This window comes from Grammomys surdaster, unplaced genomic scaffold (assembly GCF_004785775.1).
Source record: "Grammomys surdaster isolate TR1022 unplaced genomic scaffold, NIH_TR_1.0 126198, whole genome shotgun sequence".
NCBI classification, from domain to species: domain Eukaryota; kingdom Metazoa; phylum Chordata; class Mammalia; order Rodentia; family Muridae; genus Grammomys; species Grammomys surdaster.
The window spans coordinates 5,689,924-5,704,854 of record NW_021621003.1 but is presented as its reverse complement, the minus strand read 5'-3'; the positions used below and the strand labels follow the sequence as shown (position 1 = coordinate 5,704,854).

The 14,931-nt window shown below is 41.6% G+C and overlaps 1 protein-coding gene across 6 annotated transcripts in view; it reads left to right on the top strand.

The window, feature by feature from the left end:
* Positions 1-10,978, top strand: part of Gng2 (G protein subunit gamma 2) — a 98,265-nt gene extending 87,287 nt beyond the window's left edge. For all 6 annotated transcript variants that reach the window (XM_028758601.1, XM_028758598.1, XM_028758600.1 and 3 more), the window contains one exon: positions 10,500-10,978. In XM_028758601.1, coding sequence (XP_028614434.1) covers positions 10,500-10,628 — 129 coding nt within the window. In that variant the 3' untranslated portion in view covers positions 10,629-10,978. The remainder of the gene's footprint in view (positions 1-10,499) is intronic.
* Positions 10,979-14,931: the final 3,953 nt, after the last annotated feature.

Here is a 14,931-nt window from a genome sequence, read left to right as displayed (position 1 = left end):
TAAGATGGGGCTTTTTGGACAATGCTAGGCTTGTGATTTTCCAGGTACAGCAGTAACCTCATCAAACAATAGCTTTATGTGCATCTGGAAGAACCAGCTGTAGCTAAGGTGACCTGAGGAGGACCCTTAGTAAGAGGAGCTAGGGTACAGCTGCCACTGGAGCTCCTCCAAAGGTCCTATAAGCAAGGGGTGCCTTATCCCTCAGGTGGCCCCCAGAGTAACCCAGCCTGCTCTGTTGGACCTGGATAACACTTTTTGTTTTGAAACTTTTTGTGGTTTTTAGCCTTTGTATCACATGTCCTGGGAGATTCAGACTAATGAAAATCCTATCTGTTCATAAGCCCAGGCCTAGATAAATGACCTTCCCCCAAGCTGTTCTCTGTCTCTTTGTTAGCATTTCCTTCAAGGATTGGGAGTAAAAGTAAGGGAGTAGAGAGGGATTGTGAATGGTAAGGACTTCTAAGGCAGAGAATACACCAAGGATAATAGTGAAGTCAGGGAAAGGTTGTCCTTAGAGCACAGGTGGGAGACACAGAAGTAGAGGGCAGCAGGGTTTCAGGAAGTGTCTTATTACCATGGTAGGACATTTTGGGCATCAAACAGAAACCCAAAGCAAACTAACTTAAGCAGAAAGAGGGGATTAATTGTAGAAGACACAAGATATCTTAAAATACAGGGGCAGGAATGCCGTTGAAGGGTCAGCAGTTGAAGGGACAACTGGGAGCCATTGGGAACCGTGGGTCCTCCATGATGAGCCATTGCGTCTCCTACCATTTGTGTTTCCTGGGAAGAGTGGATTTCTCAGCTGATTGGTGCATATGACAGACACAAGATGGCTGCCCTCAGGTAGCAGAAAGACTTGACCACTTTTTTCAGTTTCACTGCGACAGTCTGGCATCTCTGTTTAGCAAGAATAAGACATCTTTAGCTTCAGTCACCTGCCATCAAAATCAAGCTGTAGGATAAAATCCTGATTTTTAGAAATTAAGAATGAAAAAGGAGCCAGGAACTGTTATAAGCTAGTGTGATCTTTGATAGATGCTACTCCTAATGTTACGAAAGGGAGTCTAGAGGTAAGAGGGGGAGAAATCCAAGGCCAGAAGCATGAAGGAACTGATTGGTTCTTAACTGGCTAGACTCATAAATTGACCTCATATAAAAATTTCAAGCTTGCTCATTTCTCCCAAATATTTCTCATATACCTTTTCAGTGGCTTCTCCTTCTTGCTCTAGCAATGTGTTATATAAATTCCCACTTACCAGGCTATTCCGAGTTCCTCACTGGAAATAACCCACCCCATCCCACGTCACTCTTTGCCTGTGTAAATAATATTCCTTCGTTAAGTGTTAGCTTAATCCTTCATCTGTTCATTAATCTTTTTCTATTCTTACCAAATTTGCTAATTTAACTTTTATTAAATAAACTTTTCCAGACAGACTACATGGTCCTTAAAAGCCAAAGATGATATTTGTGTCCTTTGTGATTCTTTGAGGATTCTAAGTATGAATGTAATTAGCTAAATAAAACTGCAATAATCAGAGAGAATTCAGATGCCATATGAAAAGGGTTAGGAGAGGTGTTTTTAAAGTCAAATTGCTGTGTATTATAGTGCGACTATAGGTAAACGCCATTTGTAGTGCACCTCTTAAAACAATTCAAAAATAAAAAACATGCTGATTTTAGTAATTGAAAAATACATAAATTAGGGAGTCAAGCCTGAACATTTCTATCATCTTTCTGATGATAGACCCATACCACATATGAAATGAACCTTAGACAGCCTGAGCTGCATAGCAAGATGGGGGCAGACAGAGACAGAGAGAAAGAAAGAAAGAAAGAAAGAAAGAAAGAAAGAAAGAAAGAAAGAGGAAGGAAGAAAGATACAGAGAGAGACAGAGACAGAGAGACAGAGAGACAGAGATAGAGAGGCATCCAGGAAGTAAGCTGGTTAGATAGGCAGGGTGCTGGAGAATGAACTCATAGCCTCTGTTTGGGGCTTTGTAGATAGTTTTTCATAATTTGAATTAAAAGCTTTAATATCCTTTTCTCAAAGTGATATGTTCAATTTTATTAGGAAGAATAAGGTATAGTCCTCTTTATGGGTCAATTGAGAACATTTCCATAGATGATAAAAATCAGTAGAACACACAATAGCCTTATAGACATTCAAGCATGGCCAGCCTTAGTTTATTGTAGTTTCTGGAAATGAAGCAAAAGCTTTCCAATTAAATTCTGGTCTGCATTGATATGAGTTAGAAACTTGTGTTTCATAAAGGCTGATAAAATATTTAAGAACTCAGTAGCTATTGGTCCAGCACCAAGTATATAGTTATCCCTATGCAGTTTATATAGCCACTGGGGAAGCATTATAGACAAAGCATCTAAATTTGAAAACCTAAAACATTCCCAAATCCAAAACTTCCTAAGCACCAAAACAGTGCCTTCAGGGGAAACCTTAATTAAAGGGTCATAGTAAAAACATAAGCTCACTAAAAATACTAATATACTTCAGGCTATATGCATGAGGTATATGAAATATAAATGAATTTTGTGTTGACTTGTGTCTTAGCCACAAGGAATGTGTGTATATGCGTGTTATATTCTATTTTTTTATTAAAATATTTTAAGACACAGTAGTTCAAGAATTTGAGATCTTCAATTTATACCACAAAAATTTAGAAGTTTCAAATCCCTGAGAAATTAAGTGAAAGTGGAGTCTCCTTACAAAAAAAAAAATACTGTTCAGCTAAACCTGATGGTATAAGCTTGTAATATCAACTACACATAAGACTGAGGCAGCCCTGGGTAACTGCATTAGTGCAGACAAACCAGCTGAGGAAGTGACATCATGACTAATAACCTTCAGTGCACAGGCAACTTCCTATGGGCAGAAGCAATGACAGCCTGTCAGGATGTATTTCTTTGCCTGCTGGCTTGTATGCATTCTGAGGCATCAATTTGAAGATGGGGCTCAATTTCAGGATGTAATAAAGATGGAACTGTAGCTTTTTATTCCATTTCAGTTTGACAGGAGATCTGACTTCTATCTTCATAGATAGCTGCCTCTTCTGCAACTTCTCAGAAACATCAAGGCAGCTTCTTTTTATTTCAGAGCTGATAGTTGTAGTCCCGTGGCCGTTATTGGAGCTGTCTAGAGTGTCCTCTCTGCACTCCTTGGTTTGAATTTAATGAGGTTACCTGTAACCTGGACTTCAGCAATTGTCAGCCTGGGAAGATCAACGCTACTCTGTGAAGTAAACTCCTGGGCTAGAAAGAGGGAGCTCAGTTACTAAAGTTCTTAACACATAAGCATGAGGACCTGAGTTTGAACCTCAACCCAGGTGTGACAGTGTGCACTTGTAATTCTAGCACGGAGGAGACAGGCAGATCCCTGGAACTTACGGGTCAGCCACCCTAGTTAATCGGAGAGCTTTAGACCAATAAGAAACCCATTTAAAAAAAAACAAAAACAAACAGGGGCTGAAGAGATGCCTTAGCACTTGCTGCTCTTACAGAGGATCAGAGTTCAGTTCCCAGCACCCATGTCAGGCAACCCACAAACAACTACCTGTGACTCCAGCTCTGGGGATTTTGGTACCTTCTTTTGGCCCCTTTGAGTATCCACACTCATGTGGCATATACACACTTAACCATAAATAAAAAGTAAATGTGTTGTTTAAGTGATGACATTCTTTCTTCCTGTAAAGTTATTTTTGTCCTAGAAACATCTCAGTTGACAAGTACGGTGCCAAGGGCTTTTATTTTCCTACCATTTGGAATAAGTTAAGAAAAGGGCCTACCACCTTCAAATGCTTTAATGTCCATTTGCTGCTACTAAGGACATTCTTCTCCATGATCATAATGTAATGATCAGAGTCAACAGTGATACACATTTCCATTCTAATTCTGAGACCCCATTTAAATACTGATAATTATCCCCAATAATAATTTCTTCAGCAAAAGGACCTGATTGAAAATCCTGTCTTGCACTTAGCTGTCCTGTGTGACACAGCTCCTCTCACGACCTTGACACATTTTTTTAAGATTGTGGTCCATTTATTTTATGCAAGGTCACTCAGTTTGGGCTTGTCTGACATTTCTTTTCTTTCACTTTGTGGGCCCTGGGGATCAAACTCAGGTCCTGAGGCTTGGCGACAAGGACATTTACCCACTGAACTATTTTGCTGTTCCTCATATCTCATATTTTGGTCTGATAAAATTCTAGTTAGAAAATCTTGACCATATTGAGTGTTTGTTGCCTGCCCCCAGTGGGACTTGATTTTGAGTTGTCACTTACTAGTGATGCTAACTTTAACTATTGGCTAAGGTGGCATCCTCACGGTTTCTCCATGAGAAGTAATTCATTTTCCTTTTGCAGTTCTTTATCTTGGAACTTGAGAGAGGTAGCTCAAGATTTTGTAGCTCTTTTCTTCCTCATAAAACATCCTGTTTTTTTAAAATATACTTAATTATATTGCTATGGGCTCAGGGTGTCCCCATTAGTCAATGGTTTATAATCTTTGTTAATTCTTCATTACTTTATTTTACCTGTTCTGGTATTTTGCCTACATGTATTTTTGTATGCCATGTGTGTGTCTGGCACTCAAGGAGGGCAGAGAGGGCCCCAGATCCCCTATAAGCAGCATTGTGGGTTCTGGGAATTGAACCCAGGTCTGCAGGAAGAACAGCCATGCTTTCAACCACTCAACCATTTCTCTCTCCAGGTCCTGTAATCTATTATTTTGATCTTAAATTAGCATAAGCTAAAAGTTAGCTACTATGTCCTTTGGGTGTGAATCCCTCATTCCTTTGAGCATTTGCCTAGTTTGGAGCAAAAGCAGGCTCTCCTCTTATTTCTTTCTCAGCCCTGGAGTCATCCTTTCCTCCAGTGAGCCCTGATTCCTTAGAGAATGGTATTTAAGAACCAAGATCTGGATGTGCAGTGTGCTCATTGCGCCCAGGTCCTCTCCCTGGGCAAAGCTAGAAAACGCACATATGTGTACACACACACACACACACACACAGACACACACACACACACATTTCACATCTGTTTTTTACTATGTCTGTGAATTTCTAACCATGCATTTATATCCAAACTAAGTCCTATTCTATACCATTGGGTTCAGTATCATTTTTTTAATTTCCACAATTATAACTCTCTTTAGTGGCAAATGAGACATCATCTCCCCTCATCCCTTTCCCCTGTAGGGAACTGAGTTTCACTTCACACCTCTCCTTCTCCACAGAAGATGTCTTAAATATCCTTCATGTCTTTCTTGATCATATTTTCTTTTCCTCTGTTTTTTGTCATATAGAGAATTTTTTTTTGGCAATATCCCTATCCACTAACTCTATGGACCACACCAGTCATAAGTCTTTTTGTTCCAATTAGTTTATCTCTTCCCTATAGTAAAACCCTCTTCTTGCTTATTTGCTATTGGCAATATTTTATGACCACTAGACACTGTGAAGTTGCCTGTAACTCTAGTTTCAAGGAAGGCAATGCCCTCTTCTTGCCCCACGGGAATTCGCAAGAACACACCACTATTAGTTGAATGAAATATCTGTTCACTGAGGTTGCATTTGAGAACTCCTTTAGCATCGACCTGAACCTCTTCCATGTGTCAGCACTGATACTCCAATGATGAGTAAGACAGATAAGGTTCCTGTCCTCACACACATAGTGCTTGAAGGGCTAGAAAATATTAAACAACCAATAAACAGACCCAGAAGGATAATCACGCTGGGAAGGGGTGTGGCTTCTGTGTGTGAGAAGAGTGTCCCACTTAGACAGAAAAGGGTAAAGAAAGCCAGTTTGAAGAAAGACATCAGTGAGTGCCCTATCAGGAGTCAGATTTCTGGAAGGAAAACAGGGGCTGGGCTGCAGAGGATGTGTGGAAGGATGTTCATCAGAATCATATATACAGAATTGTAAGGCAGAGAGGACTCTGGGGCTCTCAAAAATTAAAGGAGAAAAGTGTCAGGACAGGAAATTGGAGAGGAGTGGACTCTAAACATTCAGGACCCACAGATTAGTATATTATGTTTTTGTTTCTACAAGGTATAGTGGGCAAGAACTGATGGTTTCAAATGGGGAATTACATAAGCCAATGTGAAGTTTTAAACTACTGTTATAGTCACAGTATGGTGACAGAACTCATGGCAGTTTCAAAAGCAAAGGAGTCATCCAGCTTCCTTTCACATTTTGGTGTCCTTGACCCAACTGGCTGTCTGATGAAGTTTTTGGTCCCTTTCTCAGAATGATGAGAAATTACAGAGGAAACTACTTATGTTGAAATGTAGTGTATCAGAATATTTTTATAAGATTTTTTAGATAATAACATGTCTCTAAAAATATTTTCAAAACCTATATAGCATATACTATGGTTATGGATATGTTCCTTTATTTACAGTATCTAATACCATGCTTATAGCCATAAAGTGGGTAAATATTAGTACAATGTTGAGATAGGAAGATGAGTGTAACATGATTGAAACGGAGATGATAAATTTCCATTTGAGGTCAGTGAAAATAAAGGAATGATTATTATCATCAAACTTCATAGATAACTCTCTTTTGTTTGTTTGGTTGGTTTTATTTTTCAAGACAGTGTTTGTCTGTGTCGCCCTGGCTGTCCTGTAACTCTCTCTGTAGACCAGGCTGGCCTTAAACTCAGAAATCTGCCTGTCTCTGCCTCCCAAGTGCTGGGATTAAAGGCGTACGCCACCACAGCCCAGCTAGGCCACTCTTTAAATTCTATCCTAAGGCCCACTGGTGAACCCACTTGATCACTTTTTATTTAAGCATCTACTTCAGTTGTCCTGGAAAGGATGGAGCTTCAGACTATGGAGCTGGATGGAGATGACAGCAAGGGATCTAAGTGGAAGCTATTTCTGGACTGTTCTAGGGTTCAGAGAGAGTCTTCATGAAACAACTAGGCCTATGAATATAAAAGAAATTGTGTTCATTATGTTAGAAAGTATAACCCCGAAGCATGAGATCCAGGCAGAACATCACATAAATTACTGCAAGGTAAGGGACACATGTGACAGTCTATGTAGAGAATAAATCAGGAACATGGACATTCACATTTGGCTGCTTCTGAGCTGACACCTAAGCCAAGCACTTACTCAGTGAAACACAGAATCCACACAACCCCACCCCATGTTGAGGACATGATGGCACACATCTAGAATCCCAGTGTCCAAGAGACAGAGCTTCACACTAGTCTGAGCTAAATAGCAAGGGCCAGGGCAGCATAGGAAGATCCTGTCTCAAAAAGCAGCCGAACAAAGCATAGGGTTTTAATAACTTACAGACTCATACGACTAATCTACAGATTAACTATGATACTTGGTATAAAGTAGTTTACACAGTTTGGACACATAGCAAAGGCCAGAAATATCAGCAACTATTCCAGCTGTTAGCAAGATTCTGATGTTGTGTTGGGTCATCATTCACAAGATACTGCAGTCTCGTGAGGAAACAAAATGTATTTTGAAAAAGAAATCACTCAGAATCATTTGTTCAAATATAAACTAGGATCAGTTCCATGTTATTAATTTTTCCTGCTCTAGTATCTTCTGTGTCATAAAAAGCAATCTGAGGATTGCAGAGATGACTTGGTTAAGAGCACTGACTGCTCTTCCAGAAGACCGGGGTTTGGTTCCCAGCACCCATGTGGCAGCTCCCAACAGTCTGTAACTCCAGTTCCAGAGGATCCAGTGCTCTATTCTCACCTCCTGGAGCACTGCACACACGTGGTGCACAGACATGCACACAGTCAGACACACACACATAAAGGAAAATAAAATCTCAAGTAAAAAGTGCTTCAGGAATTTCATGCCATGTGTTTGTGTGAGAGCATCAGGGATGAATAGGTGTGGATGGTACCAGATCTCTTCCTAAAAAATGTGAATTCAGTATTGCTGTTTAAAGTCTCTGCTGCTAAGCAGTTACACTCCTGTTTAACGCATTCATGCCTATTGCTCAAATAAGTAAAAGTCACAGAAAAAAAAGTTTTCAATTTTTCCCCAAAGTCTGACCTTTGCCCTTATTTGACGAAGCCATGGCTAGAACAGTCAGTTTTCTTTCATTTCATCATCATCAAGTTTAGGAAAGATGCGTAAAGGATTAGTTTCCATCTATGGAACTAGTCGGGCATTTGAGTAGTTTGAATGCAGGCAGCTGCAGCTTAAGAGCAAAACATCAGCATCCGAGTTCTTCTGTCACGTATTTCGCTGCCTGCCTGTGGAAAACTCCTGGAATCTGCTGATCCTTGAGCTTTCATCCACAGAAGGCAGACGAGGCTTTTCACTGATGCATTGTCACAGAGATGGGAAGTAAAAGATGCTCGACGGGACACGCCTAACATTCATGTTAGAATAGGGTGTTTGCAGGCGGAAGCATGTCAGTAGACGGCTAGCCACACCGAGTATGGCAGACTCTAACACAATGACTGATGGAGTTGAACAACAGAGAGACGACTGTCATGTAAAGACAGGGTCAACATTGGAGTGGTCTGTGTATGTGAAATACCGAAGGTCACCACAACCACTAGGTGCTGAGTGTCATGGAGCAGATTCTCGCTCAGAGGGCTGGGGACCAACCCTGCTGACACCTTAGTTTCAAACATCAAATTTCTAATGCTGTGAGAGAATGCACTGGTGCTGTGCTAGCCATCTGGTTGGTAATGCTACATCAAGGCAGCCATGGGAAACACATAACTTCTATCAATGTCTATATCCAAATCAAGGTAAGCGGGCTTCCCGGCAGTAATCATCCCCCTGTTTTTTTGGCACTTCCCACACAGGTCTACTTTCCATGTCTACTATAGACCAAGAGAAAGTTTAACCTGATGTCAAGAACGAAGTAGGCTTATGATTATAGAGCTTCTGTGAGGTCTTCCCTAATCCGAGCAGCTTCCTCTCCACAGCACCTCACTGTCATCAGGAATCCTGGCCTATGGAGCAGTGTCTGTCTAGAATATTGCTTCTGACTGGTCTGTGGCAAACAGAACAGAGAAAGAAAAGCTGAGCATTGGTTGACTGAGAATATAAAACTGATTTCTGTGTCTAACCTGTTAGTCACAAACCTGTTGTAGTTGTAAGTGATGGGAGTCTAATCCACTTGATCCTTGGGCAAGGACCAAAGCGAGGGCGTGGCCATTGATCCATTGATCCTCAGGCAAGGACCAAAGCAAGGACGTGGCCATTGATCCATTCATGGAAACTTGTGAATTAAGGAGGTCCTAATTATTAGTTCAAATGGACAGAGAGGAAGAGGAAAGAGTACCCGGCAAGTCATGCATTGATTCTTCTGCCCCAAAGTAATTAGTATTGATTCTGCTCACGTCTCATTGGCTAGAACAAATCACTGGTGATATAAGCTAGCCTGACATCACTGTGTGAATATACGGAGCCTACCTGGAGTGAGAAACATGGTATATTTTTAGTTATAGTATATTCTGCCTGAGTCTTAGAGAAGCTTGTGCTTGCGGTAGTCACTATGAGAGACTTTCACACCCTACCGTGGTGGTATTTTCATAAGCAAAGAAAGGTCTTTGGGAGTGACCTTTAGCACAGGCATACCGTGTCATATAAAAGACCAATGACTGACTCCATGTTTCTGATTCCAAATGGCATTCTTCTGGGGGATCACCTACCTCATCAACAGATGTCAGCTTATCTCTCAAAAATGAAATGAAATCTAGCTCCTCAAGTAACAAAAATGTGCAACAACTGCAGAGGAAAGCACCACTGGCAACTCCTCACAGGGAGCTGGCAATGTGCAGTGCATTGCTTCATCTCCAAAAGCAGGGAAGCCCTTCTAATGGGAACCTTCTTGGTTGGAATCACATGGTCTTACTGTAATGTATATGTTCTATAGTACATGATATCAGTTTGTGTGTGTGTGTCTGTGTGTGTGTGTGTCTGTGTGTGTGTCTGTGTGTGATGATATGCCTCCTGGTTAGAAAGGGTCACCAGCCTGGCTGTAGACGTCTGTAGGAGAATTCCAAGAGCAGGCTCATGGCTATAGAAAGATAGCAGTGACTATCCTACATAAAGAGCATCCTTTATGTGAGATTGGATGTCTTTCCTGGGTTATCTCACTTGTATAATCCTACCACTAGTGCTGGAACTCAGGTGCAGCAACTAAGGTATCATGGCACAAAGGTATAAAGAGAGGGTTGCGATTCTCGAGTTGAGTGGCTCTTCTGTTTGAGGCCCTGAGTGCTTCGCTCCTAGATCCTCACCTGCCGACAACAGTGTGGTCAGCTCAGTTTCACTGACAACCCCGTCTACAGATCAGGAAGCAGAGCTTATGCAGGTGAGGCGTAGCCCTTTACTCGTGTCCTTTGGCTTTCAAGTGCTTAGCCGGGTGAGCTCCGAGCTCCGAGGTGGTGGACCCCAAAGGTGTGGTCCCGAGTGGCTGAGTGGTGATGTTTGGGTCCGTGCCTGTCTATCCTCTCAGATATTTCTGCCTTCCCTTGCAGGTGTCGAAGGCAGCTGCAGACTTGATGGCTTACTGTGAGGCCCATGCCAAGGAAGACCCCCTGCTGACCCCAGTCCCGGCCTCAGAAAACCCCTTCCGGGAGAAGAAGTTCTTCTGTGCCATCCTTTAAGTCTCTGGGAGGAGGCTGAAGAGCGTCGGGGCTCCTGGGACATTGATGTAGAGTTCCTAGCAAAGTGGGCGCCTTTCTCGTCCGCAGCATTTAAAGAGAGGAAGGAGAACCATCTTGGACACTCCGGGCTGTGCATGTTTAAAGAACTGTCCCCTTATGAGAATGAAAGCTGATTCCGTGTCCCAACTTTAGAGATCTGACCTTGCAGACCGGCCTGGAGGAGGGGAATGTATAAAAAACGAGATCGGTGTAACTTTCCTGCTTTCCCTCTAAGACCTTACATTTCTGCTTCATATTTATAAACAAAATAAACATTAAAGCCGGTGTCCTGAGCTGAGATATGGCTGACATTCTGGGAATAGAATTGTCTTTCAAATACCCTCTGATAAGCGCCCCATGTAGCCACAGTCCAGTTTAATGACTTCCATGTTTAGTCTTTTGTGCCTTTTTCTTTTCTTTCCCTTTCTCTTTCTCTACCCCTCTCTGTTAGAGGGCTGAGGGGATAAGATTGGGCTTGTGTGTTAGTCTCAACTCCAAGGAGGAATGAACAGTGGAGATGTTTAGAAAGATATTCCCCATGGGATTTCTTCATGAGAATAACAATGAGAAAATAGAAATACACACACACACACACAAACACACACTACAGTGCCGGCTCTCTGTGTTCTCTTACCACTATTCTTAATATTTGTATATGATAGTTTTGATTCTGCGAGTAAAAGTAAACCGTGTGTTGTGACCGGTGCTTTCATATCTCTGTGGTAGTTTTTGAGTAATACTGCATGAACACGAACATGTCCCTATACTGCATCCATTCAGAAGTTTTGTTGTTCAGCTGGAAAGCTAAGTGAGAGAAAAAGAGGCCAGAGAGGAAAAAACCAAATCTTCTGTAATTTGAAAAATTGAGATCACTTCAGCGCCTTAGCCATGCCTGAAATACCTCCTGATGAACTGTGGTGTAAGTACCTCTTGACAGATTTCCCCAATCCACAGCATGTAGGCTTACCCAGGACCCAGGGCAGCATGTTACCCCACACGGGAGAGCAGGCAGGATCCATGAGGACTTGGGAAGGCGCTGTCAGAACATCAGCCTGTTTCCACTTTCCAGGAACCGTAGAAAGCATAAGCAAAAGAACATTTTTCCATGTTCATAACTAGACAACCACGGCCCTCTTTAGCTCAAGCATCATAAGAAATAAACCCACAGCTCCAAGGGAGGGGGCCAGCCTCAGAATGCCGGTTGTTTGGGAGACAAAGTCCCCGAATTGTGCTTTGAGCAACCCTCTTAGTTGGCTCTTCTTCCTGCTGATGCTAACGTGGCCCTTGTTTTCCACTACCCCAAAATTTCAAACCATTGGCTGCTTCACTCTCCACCCCGTTTGTCAGAGCCTCTCTGCCCTATTTCCAGCCTCCTTTGGCTAGTGCTCTTCTCCCACAATAAGACATTGAGAGAGAGGTTTGTCATGACAGTTGTATCCTCCGTCAGTAACTGAAAGCCTCAGCTGCCTGCAGGCTGCCATCTACCCAGTCAGAGAGAACCTCTTAGACTTCTTTTTGTTTTCAAATCCTAAAAGACCACTAAATCCAAGCAAAATTGATTTTCTCTTCTTGCCACTCTCTTCCTCATGTTTTAAAAGCTGGTGGTATTTCTAAAGGAAAGAGAAGGTAAAAAGACTTCCTATGATGAGGACACATTTTTGAAATAGATTTGGTAAGATATTTTTCTTAAGTCTTTTATGGGTTTTCAGCTAAAGCATAACTATGTCCAATTAAAGTTTATGCCTGGGGTGTGAGAGAAGAGGATACCGGAACAATTATCCATGTACACATGCAATTCTGTAGCCAGAAACTTCTGTTCCGGCAGGTTTTGGGGTTTTGTTATAGTTAGTGGGATACTCATGAAGGTTTGTTTAATGGTAAAACCAAAACAAAACAGATAAAAAAAAAACACTGTCAGTTGTTACAGAACTGCACTATAATGCAGTTAAGAATACTGTGGAATCAGCTAAATGTATCACACCTTCAAAGTGAACTGAAACATACATATGTGTTCACAGGTCAACAACTGTGACTGGGGCAGTCTGTGCTGATTAGGGGCAGGGGTACACTAGGAGGCTTCTATACTTCTGTGCAAATTTAGATCTCGGAAATGAGTACAGTGGAAACACAATCTTTAGGGTGCCCCATGTACAGGCCTAAAAATTAAAAATTGAGGATTTGCAAATTACTTGTGAGCGTGTTTACAGAATAAAAAAGCAGGAAACTATCCTCTTCCACACAGAAGTTTCAGGAAAATATTTTCTTTTTTAATAATTTCATATTCTTCAGTGTGGAGCTATACCTGGAATCAGTTTTGACTTATTGATGTTTGTATTTATTAAAGGCAAATGGTTTTGTTTTCTTGGATCTTGAAAGAGCTTAATTCTTTTCAATGTCAACCATCCTTGTCACCAGCATAATTTCATCTTAGGGTAACTAATAGGAAATTTTAGTTTAACTATTTAAGTCCCTCATTTTTATATACCTGGATAACAATTACAATCTGCCATGGAATTAATAAATAATAAATGCCAAACTTATAATGAAGTGTCTGTTAAAATACCTGAACCACTTTTAATATCAACTCCAAATTAAAATGTTTTTAAATTTGAAAGTAAGTAAGATATAATTTAAATCATCAGATTTAAGAAGACAAAGTATCATACTTTTCCCCATATGCTTGCTTGAAGTCAAATGACGAGTTTTGAGAAAATCAACCTGGTGACCTTTAGCAGATATTTTTATGCTTTTTTCTTTTTCCTTGGTGTTTGTTTCTAGCCGATCCTGCAAATGATGGATTTTTATGTGTATATTACTGTCTCACAGCCCAACAACTGTGCAACTGTTCAGAGCTTCACACTTCTCCTGTATAAGATCTGTGGAATGTGTCTTTAAAGAGAGGAAAGCAGAAAAATGGGGGTCTTGTGTTTTGGTGGGGGTTTTGCTTTTGGGGGGTTTTGTTTTTTTCAAGACAGGGTCTCATTATGTGGCACTGGCTGTCCTGGAACTTGTTCTGTAGACCAAGCTGGCCCTGAATTCAGAGGTCCCCCTGCCTCTGACTCTTGAGTGGTTGGGAATAAAGGCATGAGCCACCACGCCCAGCTTAGAAATGTTAAAACAGGAAAACCTGAATGTGATGTGCACATCTTTATCCCACATGAACTGTGTGTTTGTTTTAATAAATGGAATTTTCAGATTCATTTCCTATGGGGTCACTTTCATTGCAAAGACTTGTGGACCACCTCCCACATCAGTATTAAGAGGGACCTGGAAATACAGAATGATGGGGAAACAGAGAAAATGATTTTCTTTAGGAGTCTGTTCATAGCAGATTTAAAGAAGAAATACATCTTATCTGGAGCTCTGTGTAAAGCTCCTCTCCCTCGGTCACTGTGCCTCACGTATAACCCTTGGGAATAAAGAAATATGGAAGGGAGGATCTTCAGAGTTCTGTGGACTAGACCAGAGAGAGAGAGAGCAATTAGCTGTATAGAGGTTTAACTTGCTGTAGCTACACAATAGTGCCACCCCATTCCCACCCCACTCAGAGTGTGTTATTCTCTGTCTGTGGTTTTACAACTGTACTAGAGACAGAGCCTTCGGATTCTAGATCCAGAAGCTCCTTGAAGATCTCAGTCAACAAAGGCTATTTCCCCTCAGGTCTAGAATTGAATTTATGGTTGCATAAATACTGGAAAAGCTCAGTGAGCTAGATGCTCCACCCTTTCTTCTGCTTTTAAAAAACTGTTAACAGGATCTTGTCATATTGCTCAGACTGGCCCTGAACTCACTCTATAACCCAGGCAGTGCTCACACTTGTAGTCCTCCTGCTTCAACGGGGCCTCCCCCAGTAAGTGGGGCTATAGGTCCATCCCAGCAGACCCAGCCAAGAAAGCCTTCTGACTGTCCCTCACATTGTGCCAGGCATAGGTATTCCTAATGAAGAAGGAGGCCCTGGCTCCCTTAGGACTGTATCAGCATCAGTGGCGTCTCTAACCCATGGGTGAAGGAGCCACGCGGTGGAGTTTGTACCTTATTGCTCCAAGTCCATCACTGTATCTCAGATGGTAACCTCCTGCCTCAGAATCACCTGAGATGCATTTTCTTTTTTTTCTTTTAAAAAAGATTTTATTTTTATTTTACATTCGTGAGTATTTGTCTGCATGTTTATCTATGTACTACATGTTTGCCAGGTGCCCACAGAGGTCAGAAACGGCATCAAATCCTTGGAACTGAAGTTATAGACAGTTGTAAGCCACCACAT